Source organism: Nannobrachium achirus (genome assembly GCF_963921795.1).
Source record: "Nannobrachium achirus genome assembly, chromosome: 5".
NCBI lineage: Eukaryota > Metazoa > Chordata > Actinopteri > Myctophiformes > Myctophidae > Nannobrachium > Nannobrachium achirus.
Window position 1 is genome coordinate 29,281,083 of NC_137814.1, and position 26,197 is coordinate 29,307,279.

At 41.4% G+C, this 26,197-nt stretch overlaps 1 protein-coding gene across 3 annotated transcripts in view; it reads left to right on the top strand.

The window, feature by feature from the left end:
* Positions 1-1,221: 1,221 nt before the first annotated feature.
* LOC308285621 (glycogen debranching enzyme-like) overlaps positions 1,222-26,197 on the top strand; it is a 33,596-nt gene continuing 8,620 nt past the window's right edge. The window contains exons 1-27 of one of the 3 annotated variants that reach the window (XM_080726434.1): positions 1,222-1,301; positions 2,965-3,101; positions 5,530-5,740; positions 6,495-6,664; positions 8,502-8,705; positions 11,121-11,302; positions 11,779-11,890; positions 12,142-12,268; positions 12,755-12,857; positions 13,428-13,525; positions 14,144-14,283; positions 14,643-14,830; positions 15,977-16,100; positions 17,234-17,397; positions 18,011-18,112; positions 18,356-18,511; positions 18,696-18,840; positions 19,639-19,763; positions 19,920-20,032; positions 20,839-20,973; positions 21,265-21,395; positions 22,248-22,384; positions 23,132-23,265; positions 24,449-24,624; positions 24,928-25,030; positions 25,213-25,336; positions 25,577-25,678. In XM_080726434.1, coding sequence (XP_080582560.1) covers positions 3,014-3,101; positions 5,530-5,740; positions 6,495-6,664; positions 8,502-8,705; positions 11,121-11,302; positions 11,779-11,890; positions 12,142-12,268; positions 12,755-12,857; positions 13,428-13,525; positions 14,144-14,283; positions 14,643-14,830; positions 15,977-16,100; positions 17,234-17,397; positions 18,011-18,112; positions 18,356-18,511; positions 18,696-18,840; positions 19,639-19,763; positions 19,920-20,032; positions 20,839-20,973; positions 21,265-21,395; positions 22,248-22,384; positions 23,132-23,265; positions 24,449-24,624; positions 24,928-25,030; positions 25,213-25,336; positions 25,577-25,678 — 3,594 coding nt within the window. In that variant the 5' untranslated portion in view covers positions 1,222-1,301; positions 2,965-3,013. Of the gene's footprint in view, positions 1,302-2,867; positions 3,102-5,529; positions 5,741-6,494; positions 6,665-8,501; positions 8,706-11,120; positions 11,303-11,778; positions 11,891-12,141; positions 12,269-12,754; positions 12,858-13,427; positions 13,526-14,143; positions 14,284-14,642; positions 14,831-15,976; positions 16,101-16,482; positions 16,607-17,233; positions 17,398-18,010; positions 18,113-18,355; positions 18,512-18,695; positions 18,841-19,638; positions 19,764-19,919; positions 20,033-20,838; positions 20,974-21,264; positions 21,396-22,247; positions 22,385-23,131; positions 23,266-24,448; positions 24,625-24,927; positions 25,031-25,212; positions 25,337-25,576; positions 25,679-26,197 lie in introns of all 3 variants that reach the window. The other 2 variants (XM_080726435.1, XM_080726436.1) reach the window with 2 other exon arrangements.

Genomic DNA, 26,197 nt, shown 5'->3' on the forward strand with positions numbered 1-26,197 from the left:
TGAACAGAAGGTTCAGATGGTTTCACAACTAACATTATTTGGAGTTTCAGGTGTTCATCCAATTTCAAAGCTCAGCTTGAACGCATACTGAATTTTGCTGTAGACCATTCTGGTTGAAATTTGATTTGTTTGTATTGATTCATATTATGATCTGAATGATAGTATTAATTTCACAAATTAACATAATAATACATCAAAATTGAATACAAAATACTCTGTATCAGCAGATAACTACTCGATATTAATCACTGAAACCCAGCATCGTAATAGGTTAACATTTGTAGAAAATAGCAAACATTGTGAAAATCTACACAACGCATTGAGAGCATGTAGATTCATTGGCTGTTTTCGGTGAAGATATTTGGTGACCCTTGGGGGGATCTCAACAAAGTAACTGGTTACATTTTGCAGATTTGGATGTAGACAATTACGTTCACTTGTGCTTTGGTTCACATTTTAAAATGTCTCTGCTTTACAGCAATACTATAATAGCTACAGTTCTACAGCTTATCTTGCCAATTTTTTACAAAGGCTGGTCATTTTGGCTTTCCATCAGCTGTCTGTCTGCCAACTGCACTGCAGTCCAAGGTTATGTAACTGTGTGTGTGTGTGTGTGTGTGTGTGTGTGTGTGAGTGAGTGTGTGCGCGCGCGCGTGCGTGCGTGCGTGTCTCTCTCTCTCTCTCTCTCTCTCTCTCTCTCTCTCTCTCTCTCTCTCTCTCACACACACACACACACACACTATTGTTTAATAATACTGCCACTCGATAGGTTACTCTTGGGACATATATTTTAACCTGGATATGATGTTGATGTTTGTTGATGATGATGATGAAAAAAATATTTGTTAAAATAAGAAATATAATCAATGTATAGCACACTGAATGTTACAAGACTATGTGTTTCCCTGCTGTTTTGGTAATTACGGTAGTCGCGATGACATATGGTATTTGTGCCTTTAAACTCCCTTTAAGGCATAAATAACGTCCATAAATAATTGTATCACACATTTTAACATGATTTTAAGTGTACGCTCATAGATGCTTAAAATAAGTACGTCGTAGATCTGACGTTAAAGTACATCAGCATCAATAAATAATGATAAATCGCGTAACAATTATTACATAATCCAAAAAGGGCAAAAAGTACCCTATACAAAGGTTGGGAGGTGAGCCCCGCCCACTCAGTCGCATCTAGCCATCCCTCCATCCAGGAAAAATAAAACAGACTTCAGCAGCAGAACTCTGCTCCTGTCGGGCTGTGTGTTTTGGTCGGTTGCAGACAGACACCTCTTTAATAACAGGTGACTACCTTTACATTATCATTGGCGCTATTAAGCTTCTACACATTCGTATAGTTAACGGAAGTATCGGGTGTGTGTGCGTGCGTGACATTAAATAGATATTCGTTGTTGTAGTACAGTAAGTAAAATGTGAAGTTACGTGCCTGCCAACATCACATTTCCAAACCTGGCTGCTGTTATTCAGTGCATCACTGTGGGGAATATGAATTATGATGATCAGCTGTCTCTGTCATCGTTCTGTCTGTCTGTCAGTCACTCTGTGTCTGTGACTCCAGTACAGTGACTGTTGTGTGTACCTAACGACAGACCAGTTACTTGCATGCTGCTGTCTGTGAGTTAGTAATATAAATAGATTGTTTGACATTAACACACTGGATTCCTGACCTTGTCTCATGAGTTATCATCAGACTTTATTCGCACTGCGCAAACTCGATGGGAGGGTCGGGTGTTGCACTGAAATTGGCGACCTATTGAATTCCGTGAGCCGCCATCAATTAGCATGGCATTCTATTAACATAGCTTAAATGCATCCCACTGAAGTAATCCATAAAACTCAATGTCCATTAAGTCTCAATGTTAAAAAAAAGTTAACTAAAAAGCCTTTCGTGATCTGCCAGGCCCAGGACCTTTTTACAAATGTTTTTTTTTCCTATTTTCTTTTTCAATGTATTTATAAAGCTGTTGATTACAATTTGTTTTGAGAGATTGCCACAAATGTGTGCGTGCCATGTCACTGATGTAATGAGCAGTCACATATGCTTGACTAAAATATTTAACAGTGATCTCTCGAATGACGGTCGGTATTCGATGGGTCACCAGTTATGATGTAACAGCTTTCTAGTTAGGTGGATGGATGCAGAGATCTGCCGAACCTGAACAGAATGTCTTGTCTGCTCTCTGCTGGCTGGCAAGTCATGACTGCTGTACTGTACTGTTGCTGACTCAGATAAATTAATAACGTGGTCTGGTTAGCAAAATAACCAGAAATGCACAGTTTTAGATTACTTTTAGCTTTATTGGCATTAGAAAACATACATTTACATTGCCAAAGGAAAGCAAGTGTCAAAACATAATAAAAACGTACAGTATTGTGTTAAACAGAGATATGTCATGATGTCACATTGCAACGTTATATACATGTTATATACAGGCTATAAAGTTTCTATTTTTAAAGACAAATTGCAGAAATCTGTTACAGTCACTTTGGGGGAAATCCCCCAAACTATTCCAATAGTATACAAAAAAGATTTAAACTGTGTTTAAAGGTAGCAGCTCTTTTTATGTGTTCAGTAGGTCACACAGCGGTCCATTCGGAACAGATATTGCAGGAAATACTTTTACATTGCACACATTTACACAATGTGTACATGATTTGTATATTACAGCTGGCAGTGGATGGCTCAAAAATGGGATTACATTATACGTTTTCTTTGTAGTTTTAAAACTTTAAATTGAAGACTGTGCAATTTAAGCTTTTAACATGTTTTTATTGTATTTTTGCTACAATGACCATGTTTGAAAAGTACCTCAATGGTCCAAAAACAGGATGTATTTTTGTGTGTTCAGCTTACCCAACGGGTCAACACATCTTCTGCAAAGTCTTGCAAAAGAATTATGTGGAGTAACCTCACTTCTGCTAATATCTCTCCCGCTCACTCTGCAGGAGGGACGGCGAGAGAGTGTGGGTGTGAGTATTGAAGTGACCAGTGAAGATGTTGCCCCAACACATGAAGCAGATCAGAGTCCTTCTACTAAAGGACAAGGAGAACCTGGATAGAACTCTATTCAGACTAGAGCAAGGTAACTGTATATGTTATATTACTGTCTATTAAAATATACATTTTGATAAAGGACATCTAAAATCAATCCTTCTTCAGACTCTGCTCACTCTAGAGACCAAAGTAATTACTTTTCAATATCCACGTGTCAGCTCTGAAGGATTTTGTTGTAATCTCCACGCATCATTAGATTCAGAAATATTTATTCATCTTATTTGATCATTGTATAATAATAGAGTATGAGGTCCATGCAAGTCATTTACTCTGGTATCTTCTACTGTAGCAAAACTCACAAGATAATATTAGCCTTTAATGAATGTAGATAACACAACAATAGATAGATAGATACCTTTATTATCCCAAGGGGGGAATTCAGTTGCCCAGAGGCGGCACAGCAGTTAAGAATACAAGTTACAGGGAAGCATGAAAAGAAAAAGGTACTGTTGTAAACAGTGAAACAACCGATAATATTAGCTTATAATGAATGTACATAACACAACAATAGATAGATAGATAGATAGATAGATAGATAGATAGATAGATAGATACCTTTATTATCCCAAGGGGGAAATTCAGTTGTCTAGAGTTGGCACAGCAGTTAAGAATACAAGTTACAGGGAAGTATGAAAAGAAAAAAAAGTTCTGTTGTGAACAGTGAAAAACAATTAATGAATGCTAGACTAGGTCATAGATACACTGGAATAACATTAGTGCAACCTCACAGTTTGTACATAGGCAACAGACAACGCCATCAAACATATAATTTTCCGAATGTCTGAGTGAGTGTCTGTCTGTCTGTCTGTCTGTCTGTCTGTCTGTCTGAAACAGCGTTTCTCATCAGTGGCTGGAGCAATTGATCTGAAATCGCATCACCATTAGCATATGAACACACCTGACATAACTGTGAAGCCCGTTTGTCACTTTCACAAATCATATGCTGTATATTAGCATTTTTATGGTGTATCTAGTATCTATTCTGCATCTAGCATGAGGCATATCTATTCTGCATCTAGCATGAGGCAACATGTTTAACCAGCTCTGTGTGTGTGTGTGTGTGTGTGTGTGTGTGTGTGTGTGTGTGTGTGTGTGTGTGTGTGTGTGTGTGTGTGTGTGTGTGTGTGTGTGTGTGTGGGCGGGCGGGCGGGCGGGCGGGCGGGCGGGGGGGGGGGGCACAGTATCTCTGTAGCCATTAAACGAAACAGGTATTTCTTACATTGATGCTCCTACATATTATCATGCAAGCAACAGTTAAAGTTACTTTCCATCCCTCATATACTGTGTGCACAGTGCACATCCCATAACCCACACACTGCACATCATTTCGGAGCTCATATCTTTGAACGGGTAAGGGCTAGTCTGTTTAATGCTGAGGAAGTATTGTATTACCAGTATGTTGAAGGCAATGTAGGTGAATAGTGGGTTCAAGGTAACAGAAGTAGTCACGAAAAGGGAACTATCATGAGCATACTAAGTGGGATGGTTTGCTCAGCACTTGACATGATTAAACATCAGTAAGTAATATCTAGTACATACATACAACACAAGCAGACAATTCCATACTTAGATGTACAGTCTTGTGCATTAGACTACCCTTGCACTTTGCTCAAAATGCCGGGACAGTCTTTATAAAAGTTCTGCAAAAAAAGAAAAGAAAAAACACTTTGAAACAACTTAAAAGATGCATCATATGTATGACCAATGTCTGTTGGTTTTACTTTTTCTGTGGATAGGAAGTAGCAGCATGTTTAAGGAGCAAGGAAGGTGTCTAGGAGAGGAGAAAAATAAGTAACATTTGACATTTCCTCTCTGAACCTGATAGGGATGTTACAGCAGGGCTCTTTAACTGTCCTATATATAGACCGAAGAGTTAGGGGCCAGATTCAGGATCAAGTGCAGTATTCTTCTGGTTGATTGGCAAGCTATTTCAATTGAATTTTGAATCTCTTTATGTTTACTTAGTTTGATGGGTTTGTCAGGATGTGTGCACCAGTATGAATGTAAATGTCTCTCTGTCTTTGTCTTTGTACATGTATCTTTGTGTGTGTGTGTGTGTGTGTGTGTGTGTGTGTGTGTGTGGGTGTGGGTGTGGGTGTGTGTGGGTGGGTGGGTGGGTGGTACGGACGGACTTGCAAATTCATACACATAATAAACCCTTAATTAAAGATTCAACTCAGAAATTAATTCATCATTAATTCACTAACTCATTGTTAATGTACTGCCTGGTCCTCACTATTATGACTTAGGACTTAACCATGTCTAATATATTATTAGTTAAGGGCGTAATTCCACAGTTCCACTTCAGTGCTCACTGCTTAGGATAAGTGCTCATAGGCAGGTAGGAGTAGTGAGCAGTGTAGGTCTCTGGTGGTCGTTCAGAGACCGACCCTCCTCGCTATTCCTACGCACCTAGTAATATGCTTGCATTTAAAAATGTGTCTATTAATCCACAGCTTTTGAGCTTCAGTTCCGCTTGGGTCCCAGTCTCCAAGGGAAGAAGGTTTTGGTGCACACCAACTATCCAGCCGATGGGGAGCAGTTTGAGCGTAACACCTTCCGCGTTCTGGAATGGAATAACCCCACAGGACGAGAGGATGATTCTGATAAGTTCTGCTTTCTGGACCTCAAGATAGCTGGGTCCTACCAGTACTACTTTGGATATGGGTAAGACTATTATGATCGTGTAATATACATGATACATGATAACGTACAAGTTTCTAAATTACCCATTTCAGGCATTTAACTAATGATGAACTTAAAACAAGTGAATACAAGTGACTTTTTTCATAATTGGACAGGACACTTGACCACTGTGGTCATAATACTTGTAACTCTCATCTTTAATCACTAAGGCATATTGCCCCACCATTCTAAGAATCTCAGCCGGATCCCTTTGCAGAGTTACTGGACGTTTGCATGCAATTGAGATCAAATTGATTAATAACAGATTACTGTTACTAACCTGATTATGAAGCACAAATTAGATGACATACAGCTCCTACTAATGATGGTTTGGACAGTAGAAAATAAAACACCTGACTACTATTAACAAACAGAACTACCGGTACATACTTGTAGCCAACACTAACTTCCTAGAAAGGCTAGTATTTTCACTCAAACAACACATCACATTGTGAGCTTGTAGATCAGCTATATTTGCCAATGTTTGCCCCCAGAATAGGGATGCTATGTTCATAACACTATTTGTCTGTATATGGCTGCTATGTTCTAACACTATTTGTCTGTATATGGCTGCCTTGAAAAAGGGCTATAAGAGAAATGTTATGCTTTTTGCATTGCTCTTTCATGTGTTTTGGTTTTGGTGTTAGAAATGAAGCTTAGCCCTAAACAAGGAAGGGGGATACAGTTAAACACAATAAAGGTAATGCATATGAATGATGGCATCTTTCCTCCACAGAGACACAAAGCGTTCAGGAGGTGGCTACATTGTAGTTGACCCTGTGCTGCGTGTTGGAGCAGAAGACCATGTCCTCCCCCTAGACTGTATCAGCATCCAGACGTACCTGTCCAAATGTCTAGGACAACTGGACGATTGGCCCGGCAGACTGAGAGTTACCAAGGAGTCAGGTAAGGTTGAGAAAGAAAGACAGACAGACAGACAGACAGACAGACAGACAGACAGACAGACAGACAGACAGACAGACAGACAGAGGGAGGCACATGCCTTTTCTACAGTAATGCATGTGGCCTTATTTTCTTAGACTCGTAAACCAGCCTCCTTCGGAAATCTACATTTGATTTGCTTCCTCCTAGAAAGCAAATCAAATGCAGATTTCCGGAGGAGGCTGATTTACAAGGCTATTATTTTCTTTGCTTCATGTTCAATGTGAAACGGTTTTGTTAACATCTGGGAAAATATGACTTTGTATGGGGCGCCAAGTGGGACATGATTATTTTTGTGCACAAGAAAATTATCCATGATCTGTAGAAACGGTTTTATATTTTTGACTAAAAAATATCCATTATCGTTACTGATAAATGTAACTTATAAAGGCTTGTCCTGTTTAGTTAAATGATGTGCACAAAACAAGCACTTTCCATGTAAAGAAAAAAAGAGATAGTTCACAGGCAGCACTTTTATACCATTCCATACCACATTATGGGTAAGGCTAAATAGCTAAGCACAGTGACTTAGAAAGTGTAGACAATGTTCCATTAATCATGACTTATAAGCGCTTGAGCGAACATCTCAAATGTGTAAAACTCACAGAAATGTGCTGCTTTTCAAACAGTCACTGACTGAACTATAATTTCTATGCTTGTTAGTGAGCGGATCAGCTGGCCAACTTTCTCAACAGCCTGTGTGAGCAGGAGAGAGAGAGAGACGAGATGAGCCAAAATCAATCTGAGTTTAGTGGATCAACATGGCAGCCAGCCGATGCTTACATTAAATGTTAGCACTCACTTTGCCCTCGAGTGGCAATCATCTGATTACTCATTACTTGGGTGTGTGTATGTTTTTATCCAATAAACCAGCTTTAAATATTGATTCAGTGAGTGTTTTCATTGGTCCACCAATACTATTCAAATAAAGGAGAGGGGGGCCTCTAAAAGGAGAGGAGATAAGTGAACTCTGCCTGGTTGACTTGGTTGGTTGCTACTTTACGATGCACATTCCCAAGGCACGACTGCTGCAAGGCTTTTGATAACATAATTTAATACAACAAATAAATACAACATTTCTATTGATAATGCAACCATTGTAATAAGGCAGAGCTGATCTAGCCTCGTAAACCAGTGTCCTCCGGAAATCTACTTTTAATTTGGAGGAGGCTGGTTTACGAAGCTAGAGCTAATCTGAGTTGAGTTCATGTTAATACCGCTTATGGAGTTTAAAATTAGGCAGTTTCCAGAAATTAATATATTTGGGGTTTGGATTTCTTTTCAAGGAGCTTACATGCGGTAAGCATTTCATTCAACACACATACTGTGCAGCTCAAATTCTTCCATGGTTATCCGAGCGTATCCAAAGCCACGTACTAGAGGGTCCAATGCAAAAGACAGTTGTAAAGAACTGCAGCGATTCCCCAAATCATATATAAAAAAACAACAGCACAAAGTCCCGGAAAAGACACGCTGTGATTGGCCAATAGTCACTTTGAGGCACTATGAGTGACATTTGGGGCAAATGCTCATCCTGGCCATGGTCCGGGGGGGGGGGGGGGACTGTCCCTTTTAAATCAGGCATTTTCTATCTTTTCCATGCCAAGGACCCGCAAATAACCCTAGCGGCCCCTATTATGAAATAGTGTAAAAACAAAGAAACAAAAGCAAGCAAACAATGTGTCATATCGCAACATGTTGTGAACTTGTACACAAGCCCCCACTTTGAAAACTGTTGTCTAAATGACAAGCAAGGTGTGTCCATCCGGTTGATGTCTCTCTTTCTCCATCTACTTTCCAGGTTACAACATGATTCATTTCACCCCCCTGCAGACCCTGGGAGAGTCCAGATCTTGCTACTCATTGGCTGACCAGCTGACATTTAACCCAGAGTTCAGCCCAGAGGGGAAGAGCTACAATTGGGCGGATGTTGGGGCACTGGTGGAAATGATGAAGAAAGAATGGAACGTATTGTCTATCACTGATGTGGTGTACAATCACACTGGTAAGTACCTTTTATGCATGTATTAGTTCTAATCCATTTAATCCAGTCGAATGCAACATTAGCTATTTACCGGTCCGTAACTGACCGGCATGGTGGATATTCTAAACATGAATCCACATAAACCCACATTTAACCCATTACACCTGAGGCCGATTCGAAAACACCTTCTAAATCCTGACCTAACATAGCAACAACTACCCCAAAAGGGGTTCCGGGATTGAAAGGTATAGTTACGTAAAGGGGATCCCTTCTAAATGGTTAAACCACAGAGAAATAAAGGAACTACAGTATGTCAATTTAGCCATGGATTTGAGGTACTTGGAAGAATTTTGATACTGAAGTTCCTTTTGACTAGTGCTTGATACAGAAGCAACAACAGGCCATATTTGGCGTGTTTCTGGCTACTGTCCTAGACATCATAGCGACTGCTATCCTCCAACTGCCAAGTGTTCAATTAGTTGTCTGAAGCAGTGTAAGGCTCTCAAGCACACACACACACAGACACACACACACACGGCGACCCACTGTTTGGAATATGTAATCCGTCACTTTGAATGAGAAAGCTTCTCGCACACATGCACACAGCCACACATGCACACGGCGCACAGGCGTGCGCACACATTCTGCATTCAAAGCAGGGAGAGACTCACACCATCCATGTATTCAGTGGTGGGCTGACTGAATTCCAGAGGTCAGTGTAGTGCCACTGCTCTGCTGAAAAAGGAGAAACGGAAGAGGACAGTTAATTCACATGGAGAGCAGCATACCGTTATGTTCAAGGTAACTTTTCAACACATTTTGCATCACAGGCATTGTGTCCTACACAGCCCTACCTCCCAGGATAATATACTAGAAACTATTACAAGGGGGTGCCCGCTGGCCTAGTGGTCCAGGCACATACCACATATTAGGCTATGATGCCTGCTGGCGTCGCCGGTTTGATTCCCGATCTGGACTGCCTTTGCCGCATGTCTTTCCCTGTCTCTCTCCCCATTTCCTGTCAGTCTACTGTCCTATCAAATAAAGGCATAAAAGCCCCAAAAACGAATCTAAAAAAAAAGAAATTATTACAAGAACAGCTAGTTCCTGAATTGACCCCAAACTCTTATGATAAAGAGTGATCCAAATCGGAGTAAAATACCAAAAAAGCAAACAGACTGGGGCAATTACAATACACCCTCTCTATTAGGCTCTGTGTTGCCCTCGATCCCTCTGCCCTCCCCCACCTCCCTCCAGCTCCCAGAGAAGGTCAAATGGTCACATGTACCTGATCCAAAGGTCACTTCAATGACTGGGTGACTACTGCCCGGTTTACCAAACAGAGGACAGATAAGATACATTTTTGATTTGCTGACACAGGATTTCTGTGCGTCTCTGAAAAAGTTAAAAAGTTGACAGATTAATAACTTGGACAATTAAGGAGTGCTTTACTGTTGAATGTGTGAATGTTTTTGTCTCAGACATTGTTTCAGACATTAACCGTGTTTGTTGATTAAAGAAACATTTGATCACATGAAATACCGGGTGAGAAGAAAATGCAATTTCTCTGCAGACTAATTACTGTGTATTGATCAGTACTTCTACTAATAAAACCACGAAGATCAGGTTGAAAAACAGTGGAGTATTAAGTGACCAGCTGAACTTAAATGTGTGTTTAGTAGTTGGTCTTACGCAAACTAAACAGTAGGATGGAGCAATGAGCCAGGAGACTGTACTGTAGCACTGTCAGCCTGTAGGCACATCTTCAGTGCCCACAACATTTAATCTAAAACCGGACAAGGCTGATATGTTGTACTGTAGAAATAATTGTCTTTTGTTTAGCTATGATTGAAAACATGATTTGTTTCTTTGTATGACAATCTTAATTCTAAATATTGAGTGGCATTTTACATGACACATTTTGTTGAAAAGGTAATTAAATCCCTCCATATTTTGTACAGACATTGCATTGCCGTAATGTAAAGTACCGTTTTTACATCACCTGAATTGCAATGCATTTGTTTGGAATGCTTTATAAATCAACAAATCCTCAACAACAAAATCTTGAATGGAATTAGGTGTTTCTTCTTTGTGTGGCATCATGATGTTTAGCTATTGTTTTACTATTCACAATTTGGCATTGGTGAGAACACAGCTAACTTATGAACTGTCAAGACACTGAGACTTGCAAAGAGTATGTTAGACTCAACCAATGAATTCAACACCACATCACATGGGAATATGATGGCTTGACATTCTGTTAGTTAACTGTGTAACTGTAATCTATTCTACACCAGAGGAAAGAATAGTCAAGAAACCAAGATATTCAAAAGCACGAGAGACATCAGTCCATTTGCTTCTATTTGAACACACTCCAGAGTTAAATAAACACCTAGGATTTTCAGCGTACCCCTCTTTCCATCTCTCTGTCTGCAGCTGCTAACAGTCCGTGGATTAAAGAACATCCAGAGTGCGGCTACAACCTGGTGAACTCTCCTCACCTGCGTCCAGCCTGGGTCCTAGACAGAGCTATATGGCATCTGACCACAAGAGTCGCAGATGGACGCTACGCTGACAAAGATCTGCCTGCTAACATCACCAATGAGAGTCATCTGAATGTGAGACCACTCACGAATAATTTGATTATCTACTTCAGTGAATTACATGCATGCAACTGGCTGCTCATAACAAATCTTTTTTCTTGATTATATTACTGTGGACATGTGTGAAGTAGTCATACAAATACTTACTATGTACAAACACATCTCTCAATTTAGATTAGTTGGTTTCTGAAATGCATTAAAGTATAGTGTATATAGATACCAAATGACACATAATAGATGACCAGTATCCGCTATGGCTACATTAAGCAGATTATGTAGTAACAGTCTAGTGCAGCTTGTTAACAAAATAAGAGCAACCATTTTAGCGGGCAGGAAATCATTCATTAAAAACAATGTTATCAGTCATGAAGAGTCCCGCTTTTACTGTGCTTTGAATGTCATTCAGTTACATAGATATATCTTTGTATATTTATTTACTGTTGTTATTGTAAACCACTTTGCAACTTGTTTTCTGTCTGTGTTTCTATCAGGCTCTCCGCAATGTGATGTGGCAGGACATATTCCCTCAGATCAAACTGTGGGAGTTCTTCCAGGTCAATGTGGAGAAAGCTGTGAACCAGTTTAGAAACCTGGTCTCCAATGGTTTGTACTTTTCAGAAGCTCCTGCATTTCAGTTGTGGATCAGTATACCGAAACAGTATTACCGTACAAAATAGTAAAAAAAAAAAAAAAAAAAAAGGAAATAGAAAGTCTGGGAGGGTTTTGGAACTCCTGCTCAAACATTGCTGAACTTTCCTTATATTGAAGTGATCCCATTTAATCCCAAAGCTTGAGTTATACTTTGTTGCGCTCAGTGACTGTGTGCGTGTGTATGTGTGTCTTTTTGTTATAAGGCACCAAGGCAGACTACAATAAGACACAAGGGAAGTATGGCGTAAAGATCATTCATGACCCTGGTTACCATCGTCTTGGTAACACCGTGGACATGGACTCTGCTCTGGAGACCTTCAAACCTCAGAGGTCAGGTTCAAAGTCACGTCACCAGTTTTTACATTCACCAGATGGGTATTTATTTGATCATTTCAGGCGAATACAAGGAACACTAGGCTAAATAACAAAATGCCCCAAAAATATTACATACTTCCATACATTTAAATTCTTCTGTAAAAATGATACTGTCCTCAAAAAAACATTTAGGAATGCTGAATGCGTGTTAATTCAAGACCGCAAATTTGTAGAACACTGTGCAGGCACTGATGTCTGCAGGCAGTTGCACTTTATAACATACACAGGACGATGAAGATGCAAAACCTCAACAAAATAATTCTTAAATACATACTGAATCCCGATGGTCAGACAGGCCCACTGTAAAGTTATTTCTCAGACTCGGCAGCAATGGATTTCAGTGATCATTCAGCAGTACTATTGCATTCATGAGCGTCTCAACGTGTGTCAATAACAGAGTACCTATATGTTGTAACTAGATTGTTTTACCTTTGTCTATAGCTCCTCCCCCGAACATATAGAGGAGGTCTGTGGTTGGCTGAGAGGGAGACTGAATGAAATGAATGGAGAACAATACCACAATGTGCACCTGCACCAGGAACAGGTAATATTGTAGTTAATGTGTAATGTTTGGGTTGATTGTTTTTAACTGTCTTTAACTAGCCATTCATTAGTGAATGTCTTTATTTATTTTTTACTTAATGGAGCTATAGTCAACTTTTTCATTGTAGGGCCGACACTTTGTTTACATCCTAGTCTATAGACAAGAATGTAAACAAAGTGTCGGTCTGACAATGGCCAAAATTATTATTTTATCATTATTTTACGATTTTAGTGGTCATTTTTGAATGGAAACACATATATGAAGCTTATTTTTTTATAAAATATTTTCGAAACATTATTTTTATTTTAGCATCCGTTTTTCAAGAAAAAGTTGACTATAGCTCCTTTAAGTTAAGTTTAACATTTTGTACTGCTGCCTGATGTATTGAATGATGTGGTCTATACGGAATGTAGCTCTATGGCATAAAACATGTTGTTACTCTATCTATGCAATGTGCATCTATTTGTTTCAGAAACTATCATACACTTTATACCTTGTGCCTTCATCAATGAATTGCCTTGTCTTGCTAAATATTCACCAGTCAACGTCCTCTCACCCCTGTCTCCCTAGGCCATCAGCTGCATTTGGGGAACTATAGCGTATGAACGTCTGGCTGGCCATGGTCCAAAATTGGGGCCTGTTACCAGGAAAAATCCTTTGGTTACCAGGTAAATTACTGGTAGAATGTAGAATGTAGAACCAGATGGATAGATGGCTACATGGAACTAAGGACGGAATTAGGACCTACTGTATGAGCAGGGGGAGGGGTTGGGCAAGGAGGACATGTAGACACAAACTGGGCCTTTGAACATGCCCAGGATGGATGGATACATAGATAGATAGATCATTGTTTATGTGAGAGTTAGACCAGTATCCGCTACGGCTACATTAAGCAGATTATGTAATAACAGTCCAGTTGTTAACAAAATAAGAGCAACCATTTTAGCAGACAGGATATCATTCAGATTCATTCAATCATTTTAGCAGACAGGAAATCATTCAGATTCATTCAATCAATCATAATCATTGGAGCCAGCTTAGGCGTGGGAAGAGAGGGAAGGAAAAGGGGTAGAGATGGGATGGGTGCTTTTGGAAAGATCCACCACGTCGTGTTACGTGGTGGATAGTGGAAGTGATAGAGTGGTGAGGAGCCTTTGTACAACAGGTTTGGGTAAAATGATGGGGGAGATGGGGGAATGATGAAGAGGATAAAGCTCATGTAAAAGGATGTAATTCCTCATTGAAATCCTCACCTGGGTTTATGTCTACTCTGTTCACCAATCCAGGTATTTCACCTTCCCATTTGAGGAGATGACTCTGGCAGAGGAGCTGCTCCTATTGGACAAGCCAGACATGACACGTCACTTCATCGCCCACAACGGTTGGGTGATGTCCGATGACCCGCTGCGCAACTTTGCAGAGCCTGGTAAACAAAGCAAAGGAATGAAATAAGTAAACAAAGGGGAGAGCAAATGATTACGTTAGTTAACCCATTTAGGCCTAGAATTATTGAATGCTTTAACCAGTGAAAAATAGCAGATATACAAGCTCGCAGCGCGGCACCGAGTGCCGCGCTGCGAGAGCTTGTAGATCTCCATCAAGCATTTATACAATATGTAATGGGGGGGAGGGGGGTCCCTGCTTCATCTCTCTCTCAGCTAAGGGGTCCTTGGCCTGAAAACATTGAAGACCCCTGCTCTAGGAGCACTGTCAGTACAGTGTCTGCATCAGTGCAGTGACGTGATGTGAGCTCAGGCCAGTGTTGATGTCTTGCTGTCCCTGCAGGGTCCAACGTCTACCTGCGCAGGGAGCTGATCTGCTGGGGGGATAGTGTCAAACTGCGCTATGGAAATGGCCCTGAGGATTGCCCCTACCTGTGGGCCCACATGCAGAAATACACAGAGATTACAGCTAAATATTTCCACGGAGTCAGACTGGATAACTGCCACTCCACGCCTCTACATGTGGCTGAGGTACCAGACTGTGATTAGCTTCATTTAGCTACCTTTGTGGTTGAGTGTTATCTTCAAAATATTGACTCTTATAATGTGTAATTGTAAGTATTGTTACTATTACTAGAATGTTTGCTGATTGTTAATTGCGACCGTAGGTCACAGTTTACTATCAGAACCGCAACATCTTGACCGTGTCTGTCTGTCTGGACGGGTAACGCTTGTCTTTTTTGTTGATTGACTCTCATGCTCTGACATCACCGTGATGTCACGGGAACAAAATCCCTTTTATTTCCATATATGGAGATCCCTGTGATGCCAGGGGAACCAAATCCATTTATACCCATATATGGAGATCCCTGATATCATCAGTATTAAGCCCATATCTGTGAATGCCAATATATAATCACTGTGATGTCATGGGAACCAAATCCCTTTTATTGCCATATATGGAGATCCCTGTGATGCCAGGCGAACCAAATCCCTTTGACCAGATAAAGGGCGAGGTCCCTTTGGCATCTTACTGGTATAACCATATATGTTCGGGTTTCATACAAGGAAATTGTGTCATAACTGTGACAACCCATCTAGAAACACTTAAATGATGTACACATACTACCAGGATATTTGTGAAACAGGATGTTGCAGAACATGTTCAGACAAGTTGACCACTCATTAGACAGTGGAGACAGTGGACTCACACCTCAACATTGAGGAAGAACAGGACATTTTAATAATAATAGGGTAAAAAGCTGCTTACTGACCTACTGGTCAGCAGTATTCTAAAGTCATGATGGCTTTTTACAGTAGAGAGATTTGTTGTACAGATGTCAAATAAATACAGTAGCAGAAACAATATGTGAAGAACTCCAGATTAGAGTTCGATCCACCCCTACACCTCTTCCTGCACACTTACTGTAGATTAGCTACTGTAACACAGGATGTCTGCAGTCCCTTTCCCCCTAAAACACCCTGGTCAATGCTCCTAGGTGCCATTTACTCTGATCTTGCACTTTAGCAGTGTCTGCTAAAGTGTAAATTGTAGAGCAGGTATACTGTAAAGATGAACAGCTTACCAAACCAGTAGTGTTCAGACTCAAGCTCTCGATAATGCAAGTGTCATTTTCTCCCCGTGTCTGTGTGTGATGGTCTTGTGTGTCTGTCCAGGCCATGCTAGACGCAGCCAGAGTGGTCAGGCCCAACCTGTATGTGATAGCTGAGCTGTTTACAGGCAGCGAGCTCATTGACAATGTATTTGTTAACCGCCTGGGAATTACCAGCCTTATACGAGGTACATGCACTTATTTGCATGGACATGCATGAACTAATACTGTTTTTTTTGCCACCGCTTTCTTTTCTCACTGCATTGTTTTGCATCAATCGTATCCCCTGTTTGTTCTTTCTTTCTTTCTTGCTTTCCCTCTGTCCCTCCTATCTGAATACCCGTGTTTCTCTGCCCATGGATGGTATGATTGCATGAATATTATCAACCCCCCCCCCCTTCTCTCCTCTACTACCTCCCACCCTTTTCTTCTTTCCTCCTTTCCAACTTCCTGTATGCCTTCATTCCTTCCATCTCCCATATTCTTCCTTTTCCTTATCATCTTTCAAACTACATTGGCATGTTGTTGTGTTGCATGTTGCTGTGTTGTTGCTCTGTTGTGGTTGGTTAGTCTATGCTGAACGTGGCGAGGGCCGTCCGTCCTAACCTGTATGTGGTGGCTGAACTGTTCACCGGCAGCGAAGAGCTGGATAACATCTTTGTTACCAAACTAGGGATTTCATCCCTTATACGAGGTAGAGTCGCATGCATGCATGCACGCGCACGCACGCACGCACGCACGCACGCACACACACATACACACACACACACACACACACACACACACACACACACACACACACACACACACACACACACACACACACACACACACACACACACACACACACACACACACACACACAAACAAAACATACATACATCGCAGTGGGGCAACATGACCGGTGTTGTCAGTATCTCCATATTGGCATATTTCTCTGAATGTCCGTAATTACACAATACAACAAGGATAGCGTGAGGTGAACTTTAACTATTTTAAGTTTAAAGAAGAGTTGACATTGGGCAATTTTATTGGTAGGAGAATAGTAGTGGCAGATAGAGAGAGGGTGTGAGGAAGTGAGAGGCAGTGTCATCCACTGCTCACCTGGCTCTCCATGCGTCATCATACACGTACAGACATGCTGCATTTTCTGGTGTTTGGTTTTTCTTTGGTCCACTCCTGTTTGTTGAAGGGTTAAAAAACACCAATTGCACTTCAAATATTTCTCTCTCTCTCTGTCTGTCCGTCTCCATGTCTGTGTCTGTCTATCTCTCATTCTGTGTACGGTGTGTCTCCCTCTGCCTTCTTCATCATGTTCCAGAGGCCATGTCAGCCGGTGACAGCCATGAAGAGGGCCGATTGGTGTATCGCTACGGAGGGGAGCCAGTGGGAGCCTTCGTTCAGCCCAGTCTCCGCCCCCTGATACCCTCCATCGCCCACGCCATGTTCCTGGACGTAACCCATGACAACGAGTGTCCCATACAGGTGGAGGAATTACAATGGCTACTCATTAGATATGAAAGTAAAAAGTAGAGTAGATACTTTTTATACAGCATACATTATATACTATAATACTATTACAGAAAAATAAACAAATGAATGAATAGGGCTACAACTATCGATTATTGTATCTATTAGTTTTTTACTCTGTTTCAAAGTTCAGATTATTTAAAAGTATTTACAAATTTCAAAAAGATCATAACAAAAACACAAGCCACTACCAGGGGACGTGGGTGTTGCCAAAATAAAAGAAGCCGCTAGGTGAAACAAAGACAGGCTAACCAACAAGTAACTAGTAGTAAAACAAAAGCCTGCCTATCTAACTACTCTAACCAAAACAATGTTCAACCACCACTTACATAGTGTGCTTAACAAAGTTCTAAATACGTGGTGCTTTTATACATCTTAAGATCTGAAAAATATTACGCTTTTCGCCTATATCGACTTGCCCAGAAATAAGGATTAATTATTAAACAACCATTTTAAGAAATGTTTATGTATTTATTATTATAACTGATTAAATTGATTAGTTCAATTAACTGTTGACCCTTTAATGAATGGAAAGGCTTTTCTGATCAGGTTTATTTTTGTGTTCCAGCTGCGTTCTGCTTTAGACTCTCTACCCAGTTCAGCTGTAGTCTCCATGGCATGCTGTGCTACTGGCTCCACTAGAGGATATGATGAACTGGTGCCACATCAGGTAAAAAAAGAATATATATGAAATATGGTGATAAATTATTTCTGCTCGACAGTGACGAAATAGAATAAGATTTACTGGTGTGTGTGTGTGTGTGTGTGTGTGTGTGTGTGTGTGTGTGTGTGTGTGTGTGTGTGTGTGTGTGTGTGTGTGTGTGTGTGTGTGTGTGTGTGTGTGTGTGTGTGTGTGTGTGTGTGTGTGTGTGTGTGTGTGTGTGTGTGTGTGTGTGTGTGCGCGCGCGCACAGATCTCTGTTGTGAAGGAGGAGCGTTTCTACCCCAAATGGGAGCCCTCAGCTCTCCCCACTTCCCATGCTGAGGTCGGCGCCCAGAGTGGCATCATAGCTGGTAAACTGGCTCTCAACCGGCTGCACCAGGAACTGGCTGCCCAGGGCTTCCTGCAGGTAGTTTTCTGCTTAACACCTTGTCAAGGATCCCCATTTTGGGGGTCCTTGATATGAAAAAGTTTGAGCACCACTGATATATAGCAACATACGTTTTTCAGAAAACTGTTAGAAGATTTGTTTTAAATCGGCCTCAGGTCTTAATTGTATGGTTAATCCTCATTTGATGCGACTTGCTGTCTAGGTGTACGTTGATCAGGTGGACGCAGACATCGTGGCGGTGACCCGTCACTGTCCCAGTACCCACCAGTCTGTAGTGTCTGTGTGTAGGACCGCCTTCTGGAAAAACCATCAGTACCCCAGCAGTGTACCCCCCATGTTCATACCGGGTAGGAACACGATACTAGTCTGTGCCATGCTTTATTTCACCGGAAATACCCAGGGCTGTCACCATCGTGAAATCCTGCTTGACGATTGAGTGTCATACAAGTAATTGCTATTAGCCTCCGTAAACAATTTGCACAGGGCAGATAAGACAAGTAACTTCAATATACAAAAAAGTCCATAAAGGCCATATTTACTTGCGCCAGTAGAGCACGCAAGTACTTCGTTCAGCTGCGTATGTAGGTGGGTAGGTAGGTAGGTAGGTAGCTGTGTCTGTTTAAGCCCGCAGCCAATCAGGGACCAGCATTTTTCTGGTAATGTCATCATTAACAGCCAATGAAATGGTGATGTCACTGGCATCGCCAGTGGTGAGTGCACCTCATGGTGCACAAAGGAGCAAGTTGGCACCTCGACAGAGTGCAGTTCTAGTTAAAAATGTTATACTGTCAAAACAATAGTGGAAATAGCCGATCTACAAGCTCACGACACATCGTGATGCAAGTGTGACATACTGTGATCTTGTGATCTGCTATTTCCCCTACTTCTTTTGTCATGTTTGAAAATGTCAACATTGAAATTGTCTCAAATAATTGCTATTTGGCGATTATGTAATAATTTGGACAGGCCTAGAAATACCACATCCCACGTTTGCCAACTAGTGATTGTATTGTTGTGCATTCTCTATCTCTCCCTCCCTGTCACCCCCCCCCCCCCTCTCTCTCTCTCTCTCTCTCTCTCTCTCTCTCTCTCTCTCTCTCTCTCTCCCTCTCTCTCCCCATGCCCCCCCTCTCCCCTCTCTCTAGGGAAGATAGAGGAAGTGGTGTTGGAGGCGAGGACGGTGGAGAGGAAAGCCGGGACTTACACGAAAGATGACAACTACATCAATGGCATGCCGGAGTACACTGTGGAAATAAGTGAACACATACCGGTAAATGTTATGATGATGATAATGATAATATTGTTGGTTCAGGTTTCACAACCTTGTCAAGGACATGATTATTATTAATATCAATATCAATACTACTACTTGTAGTACTACTACTACTACTACCACTACTAATAACAACAATAATAATGTATTTAGTTGCAGGATAGTAAAGTAGTGAAGCTGGCTGGAGTTACCTCTAAAGGCCGATCAGAATTTGTCCAGGAAATACACTTCCAGAATCTCACACCTGGCAGTGTTATCTCCTTCAGGTATTTAACACGCACACGTGTGCACACACACACACACACACACACACACACACACGTGCACACACACACACACACACACACACACACACACACACACACACACACTCGCAGGCACACAAACACTGCACCTCACACTCACTCACACAGAATTACCTGCATGCATACAGACCACAAAAATAAACAAACAATAAAGTGTATGAAGTGAGCGGTGCCTTTTTTAGTTTTTATTATTTAATTATTTAATTTAATTAGCTCATTGTCTGCCCCCTCCCGAGTTTCCTGAGTTATGCCCGTACCCCACCGCTGCCACGCCCATGTTTTTTGTTTGATTTTTTGGACTTCCTTCTATCTACTAGGCATGATCGTGATCGCAAAATTGCATGTTTGACCCCCATACCAACCCCATCTTTCAAACATGGCATCCATGTTTGTTTAAAATTGAAGAAAACATAATCTGTGCATGGGCGTGCATTATAATTTTTTATTGTTATAATGGGTGAATTTGGCAGCCAGGTACTTTGGCAGCCGTTTTTAAATGGCCGGGTATGTGTTAAGTGTCTCATGAAGCTTGGCCAATGAGCCAAGAGTGGGACGGACACATACTGACAAAGCCAGATGTTGGAGCGGTTAGCACCGCTCAAAAAAGGGGTTTGAAAATGAAATCACAAGGTCATCTGAAAATATCACATCATTGCTTCACTGTCTTTTTTTTAGCCTCCGTCTCTCTGACTGATTCTAACTTTCTCTCCTGTCTGCTTCTCTGTGTCTTGTCACTGTCACTCTGTGTCTCTGTGCTGTGCTCCCAGGGTGAGTTTGGACCCTAAGGCTCAGCAGTTGGTGGGTGTTCTGAGGTACTATCTGACTCAGTTCAGCCCGAAGTACCGCAGAGGCAGCACCCCCGATCCAAACACACCCGCAGCCCTTCAGACACCACTAGCGCAGTGAGTGGACACACATACACAGTACACGCATACCTGCAGAAACTATAGATTTGTTTTTATCTGAGCACTAACGCTGTAATTCTTTGGATGTGTGACATGTCATACACCGAGAATAACTGATTTATATGGTCACAACGCTATAGACCAGCTACAAATCACCCTTAAAGGTTACAGTAGGAGTTCAATTCCATGCATTGCTCAAAAGATGGTGCGTGTGTGTTTGTGTGTTTGTGTGTGTGCGTGCGTGCACACGCATGCGTGTGCACCTGTGTCTGTTCACCTACTGTGCAGGTTAATGTCCAAGCTCACTTTGGCAGATCTGAACGTTCTGCTGTTTCGTTGCGACTCTGAAGAACAGGAAGATGGAGGAGGATGTTACGGTATTCCTGGATGGGAGACTCTGAAATACGCTGGACTGCAAGGTACATTCAGTTACACTAGATAGATAGATAGATACCTTTATTATCCCACGGGCAGCACAGCAGTTAAGGTTACAAGTTACAGAGAAGTAAGAAAAAGAAAAAGAGTACTGTAGTGTACAGTCCAAAGAGCAAGCACAACAAAAAGATAAATAAAACATAAAGTGTCGAAAGCTATTGCAAAAAAAAGAAGAAGAATACATGCATAAAGTGACCACGAAACATTCAACGCACATAAGTGACACGTCACACACACAAAAAAGCTATACTCAAAGCATAAACAGTGCCAAACAAAAAAAGTGCACACTGTACTGCAAGGTACTGTCATTTACACTGTACTGCACGGTACTGTCATTTACTTTAAAGCGCCATTCCCACTTGTCACTATAACTAAATCTTTCACCATTGTATTTCTTTTATAGCCAGTGTGAACACTGCCTTCCACTTGGCTTAGAACTTATTCAAATTATATTTTTGAAGTTAAAAGTTATAGTTGTAGAGCTCAGTGTGAATGACACATGCTATGCTACTGCTGCCCTCATACCAACCATGGAGTCTGTACCTTAGCAGAGGCCATGCCTACACACCTCCTGTCATCTGTGATGTGTTTCATTTTATTATTTCTCACTCCAGATTAGTCACTTTTGTGACAAACCTGAAATGTTTCTCACTTCTTTTAACTCCTTGCTATGGTTAAATTAATCACACGGTGCGCAGAGCCCACATTGAGAACCAGTGCTGTTAAGCCACACACTTTTTATTAATTAAGGGATATCCGAATATATAACTTTATCTTCACTTGACGTGCTGTGGTGGTTTGTTTTACTGGTGTTGCTCTGCTGGGGCTTTGTGCAGGTCTGATGTCAGTGCTGGCTGACATTCGTCCCAACAACGACCTGGGACACCCTGTCTGTGCCAACCTGAGGCAGGGAGACTGGCTCATAGAGTACGTCTCCAACAGACTGGTAAACAAAGAGGGACCTCTGGCACAGGTGAGGCTTACAGTCATAACACTGCTGTCACAGTGAACGTGTTTGTGTGTGTGGACATACAGTATGCATGTGTTAACCAAATGTACCCATAATAAGTGAAGGAATGAATTAGGAGTGGGCGATATGGTGTATCGCCCACTCCTATTGTGAGACGATACAATGTCTCCACGATATGCCTTTTCAGAGGTATCGTATATATCGTGATACAATTGAGGGAGCTTTGTAAAAAATCCTGTTTAATCGTTAATACAGAGATTCATTGCAGAATTCAATTTAAACCTGCATTTTGGTCTAAATCAGTAGTTCTCAAACTTTAAATTGTCAAGGGTCCACTTAACTCTGACAGTATACAACTGAAACCAGTAATTTGTATACTGTCAGAGTTACATACTTGTAAAGTTCAATTTAGACCTCCCAAAAGGAACCCAGAGAGTCTAGTTTTTGTCAAGTAACTTGAAAAATAACCATAAAAACCTATGTGAAAAAAGAATCGTGATAAAATCGTGTATCGTGATACAGCTTGGGAAAATATTGTGATATTGTATTTTTCCATATCGCCCACCCCTAGAATGAATTAATAAACGAACGATTGAATGAAGCAACTTAGAGATAATGCATAGGTACAGTAAATAATATTAGATACATCAATTCACATGCTGATTCGTCTGATGAGATCTGATACTGTGACACATACTGTACTGCTTTCTAAATATGACATCTCTCTGTCTTTGCTGCACTGTATGGCAGGTGGGTCAGTGGTTGGTGGCCATGTTTGACTACCTCAAGCACATCCCGCGTTACCTCATCCCCTGCTACTTTGATGCCATCTTGGTAGGAGCCTACACCACTGCCCTGGACGCCACTTACAAGCGCATGTCCAGGTACGGTTGTACATGGCTAACCATCTGGGCGGCCGTAACCAGTGGTGGAAAAAGTACTCACAGATTTTACTTAAGTAAAAGTATCAATACTACAATATAGAATTACTCTGTTAGGGTGCCCTCAGACCAAAATATGGTCGGCTGTGGATAAACTCTTCTGGCTCGGCTGGCTAAAAACGCTGAGAGTGTATTCCGTCCCAAAGCCAGTGACGTGCCTATCACTCACTTCCCGCACCGCCCTCCCTCCCTGTAGCCTGTGTAGACTAGCGTAGCGATCCTTTGTCTGCAGAGGTACGTTAGCCAGGTTACGTTGCGACTTGCGAGGTTATCAATTTAATAGGCTTTATTATCATCATCTTTTACGTGTCAACTCTATAATGGACAGGCGAAGGGTACTCGCCCTTGCTTTATTGGAAGGGGAGATGCAACAAGCTAAAAAGAGAAGAGTTTGGATGCATCATGAGACTCTTCAAAACAAAACATCTCCCAGTCCCTTCCTGATTCTGAGGGTGCACACACACCAAAATACCTATGAGAGTGGAATCCACGTTATGCCAATGCATTTCAATGGGAAGGGGTGTTTTCATGTCAGTGGAGGCATGTTAGTCGAAGGCAGAATGGGGAGGGTTCTAGAAGTGACTTATAGGCGCGTCGCTGTTTTGGGACAGAATGCGCTCTCTGCGTTTTTAGTCAGCCGCGCACCAAAAGAGTTTATCCACTGGCAACCATATTTTGGTGTGTGTGCACAACCCTTACAAGTAAGTCTGGAATTCAAAATGTACTTGATTAATGGTAATCAGAAGGTCTCCGGTTTGCCTCCCAACCTGCCCATGTCAAAGTGTCCCTGAGCAAGACTCTTAACCCCTAAAGCCCCCGAGCGTTGATCATGACCATCTGAGCTGCCATCAGCTTACATGGTTAACCCCCATCTCAATCTCACACACACAATAGGTTGGTTGATTGAATCAAGTCAATCTAAATTTCAGACCTAAGGGAGATCCATGACACAATAAAAGCACAATACAATACAAAAAAAATCTAATAATGATTGATTGATTGATATATATATTTTTTTACTGTTATCACTGGTTTGCCTAAATACAGGGTCTTGATTACCGTAATTTGTATGTTCATTTCAAGCTGGCATTAGTTGCACTAACACAGTCTTTCTCTCTCCTTGTAGTTTTATCCAGAATGGCTCCAGCTTTGTGCGTCTCTTGGCATTGGGTTCGGTCCAGATGTGTGGTGTTGGCCGTTTTCCCGCCCTCCCCCCGGTTTCCTCGGAGATAGATGACGTTCCATACCGCCTCAGTCCAATCACGGGGGAGAAGGAGCAGTGCTGTGTCTCACTGGCTGCAGGTAGCCAATCACTTTCTGGGACGTTGTGGTGTTTTGATAGCAATAACTGAGTGATTGATTGCTCTCAGTAAATTCAGGCTACGGATAAAATCATGTTGAAAAACACCTCACGTGGACTGGTAATTTATCACTTGGTCGTATTTCCACTTCCAAGGTCATGTGAATTAGATAAGAAAGATACTTGTTTTGTGTACAAGTTTTTTCGGATGCAAGGAAAATATTCTAATGATTATCAAAAGCCGCATACAACATTGGCAATAGAACTATACAGTACATCCAGTCTATTTGATTTGTATTCTCCAGGACTTCCTCATTTCTCTGCGGGCATTTTCCGCTGTTGGGGCAGAGATACTTTCATTTCTCTGAGGGGACTGATGCTGCTGACTGGCAGACATGTTGAGGCACGGTATGGCACTGGTCACTGTTTGTGTGTGTGTGCGTGTTCATGCATGAGTATTCAGTGTGCTTTTGTACATGCAGTGCACATCATCTGTATGTGTATGTACACATATGATTGCTCGTGTTTGTATGTAAACTCTTAATTTCTAAACTGGCATTTGCATCCTCTGTCGTCCCGTTTCTTATTAGCAACATAATCCTGGCCGTTGCGGGGACCCTACGCCACGGCTTGATCCCAAACCTGCTGGGAGAGGGACGCTGTGCCAGGTTCAACTGCAGAGACGCAGTGTGGTGGTGGCTCCAGTGCATCCAGGTACTGATACACACAGTAATAATGCATCCAGGTACTGGTGGATACTGTCACGGCCTGGCTCATAGGGACAGACGAAGTGGAGACCACACACTCTTGAAATTAGAATTTAAACAGCTGTTATACTGCAAATATTTACCTTATGCAAATATTAATTAACCGGTTTCATTGTGACAGTTTCATGGAGAGCAGTCCTGTGATATGATAGAGTTTGATCATTTATTTTTACGTGCTTCCATTCAGGACTATGCTACCCATGTGCCCCAGGGGCTTGAAATCCTGAGCTGCCCTGTCACGCGCATGTACCCCACTGATGACTCAGAGCCATGCAAACCTGGAGAAGTGGTCTGTCTCACACACACACACACACACACACACACACACACACACACACACACACACACACACTGTCATGATACACTGTCACGATACATACATTGCATACAAGTGTTGAATCACAAGACAAGAGTAAAGCCTCATTTATACTCCTTATTATTATACTCCTAATTTATACTTTATACTTATTATACACCTAATTTTATTATACTCCTAATTTATACTGATGATAAGTATCATCACAAACTGATTTGCATGCTAATGATGAGTTGTGTTTATAAAACAGTAGCTGTTGCTATAATATGTATTTTTTCCAGGAGGTGTAATTTCAGAAAGAAATAGGGGGTGGCAAATAATTGGTTACAACTTAAGCCCCATTTCTAAAATAAGAAAATAGTGGATCTACTATTCATTTGTTTGGGGGTGAAAAGAGAAAATGTTTGAAGATGTTCGCTTATAATGACATTACCAAAATTGGGATTCCACGTTGAAAGTGGTTAATAAATTAATGGTTGCATTAAACAATAA